The 1130-nt window shown below is 41.9% G+C and overlaps 1 protein-coding gene across 1 annotated transcript; it reads left to right on the top strand.

Moving 5' to 3' along the window:
• The first annotated feature begins 377 nt into the window (after positions 1-377).
• LOC149531449 (uncharacterized) lies at positions 378-812 on the top strand. The gene has a single exon (XM_089808341.1). It carries the CDS (start codon positions 378-380, stop codon positions 810-812), a length of 435 nt encoding a protein of 144 aa, XP_089664467.1.
• The last annotated feature ends 318 nt before the right edge of the window (positions 813-1130 follow it).

Genomic DNA, 1130 nt, shown 5'->3' with positions numbered 1-1130 from the left:
ACCATCCACAATCAAATGGCCAAACGGAGGTGGTGAATAGATCATTAGGAAATCTATTGAGATGCCTTACCAAGTAACATGTTTCCTCATGGGACTCAGTCATAGCACAAGCCGAATTTTCCTATAATGACTCAATGAATAGGACCACTAGACTGAGCCCTTTTCAAATTGTTAATGGCACTCATCCTAGAGGGGTGATGGAGTTGAGAGATGTTAAATCCTTGGAGAGAAGTAGTGCACAAGCCACTAACTTTGCAGAGGTCATGCAAGAAATCCATAAAGAAGTTAAGGACAGACTGGTAAAGACCACAGAGAAATAAAAGAAGGTTGCTGATACCAAGAGGAGAGACCTTCAATTTACAGTAGGAGACCTAGTCATGGTCCATCTAAAGAAGGAAAGACTCCCTGCAGGCAGGTACAGTAAATTGATGATGGGGAAGATAGGTCCTTTTAAGATCTTGCAAAAGTGTGGTCAGAATGCCTATAAGGTAGAGTTGCCTCCAGACATTGGGCTTTCTAATACCTTTAACATTTCTAACTTATATGCATACAAGGGACCTGAGAAAGATAGTATTGGCAATACACTACTCAAGGAGGATGATGAAACCATCAGGTCTCTTCCTAAGGAAGTGGCACTTGAGATTGAATGCATCTTGGATAAGAGAGAAGGCAAAAGGACCCGGAGGCAGATACACATGGACTATCTCATCAAGTGGAGAGGCAAGCCTATAGAAGATGTAAGTTGGCTCACTGAAATAGCCATTAAGAGATTGGGATATGAGGTGTCCAACCTGCCAACGCAAGAGGCTTGAGTTTAATTGGCCTAGGGAGTATGGTGCAGGGCACCCAGCCACTCCAAGGCAGGATTCGAGCTATTAGGAATGGTAGTATAGGGGTTTGATCCTTACGTTGTAATAAAAGACTCATTGTAAGGTCCATTAGCATTGTGTTCATGTTATAAACCAAGTGGCTCAATGAGACCAAGGAGTCAGAAATAGATTGTTCTAAGGGTGAGTTGGGTTAGTTTTGTCTTAGGCAAGAAGTTTTGAACTTTTGAAAGCTACTCAGGTTGCTTAATAAAAAAAAGTTGTTATTTTTTAGTGAATCCTGTGTTGCAGTGGATGGTGTGG

The sequence above is a fragment of the Cupressus sempervirens genome, chromosome 11, assembly GCF_028749045.1.
Source record: "Cupressus sempervirens isolate cs-2001-9-10 chromosome 11, ASM2874904v1, whole genome shotgun sequence".
In the NCBI taxonomy this organism is placed as follows: domain Eukaryota; kingdom Viridiplantae; phylum Streptophyta; class Pinopsida; order Cupressales; family Cupressaceae; genus Cupressus; species Cupressus sempervirens.
This window is presented reverse-complemented; position numbering and strand designations above follow the sequence as displayed.

Bases quoted from the DNA above. Each gene is read 5' to 3' on its own strand.
- LOC149531449 (XM_089808341.1), top strand. From the start codon at position 378: ATGGTCCATCTAAAGAAGGAAAGACTCCCTGCAGGCAGGTACAGTAAA.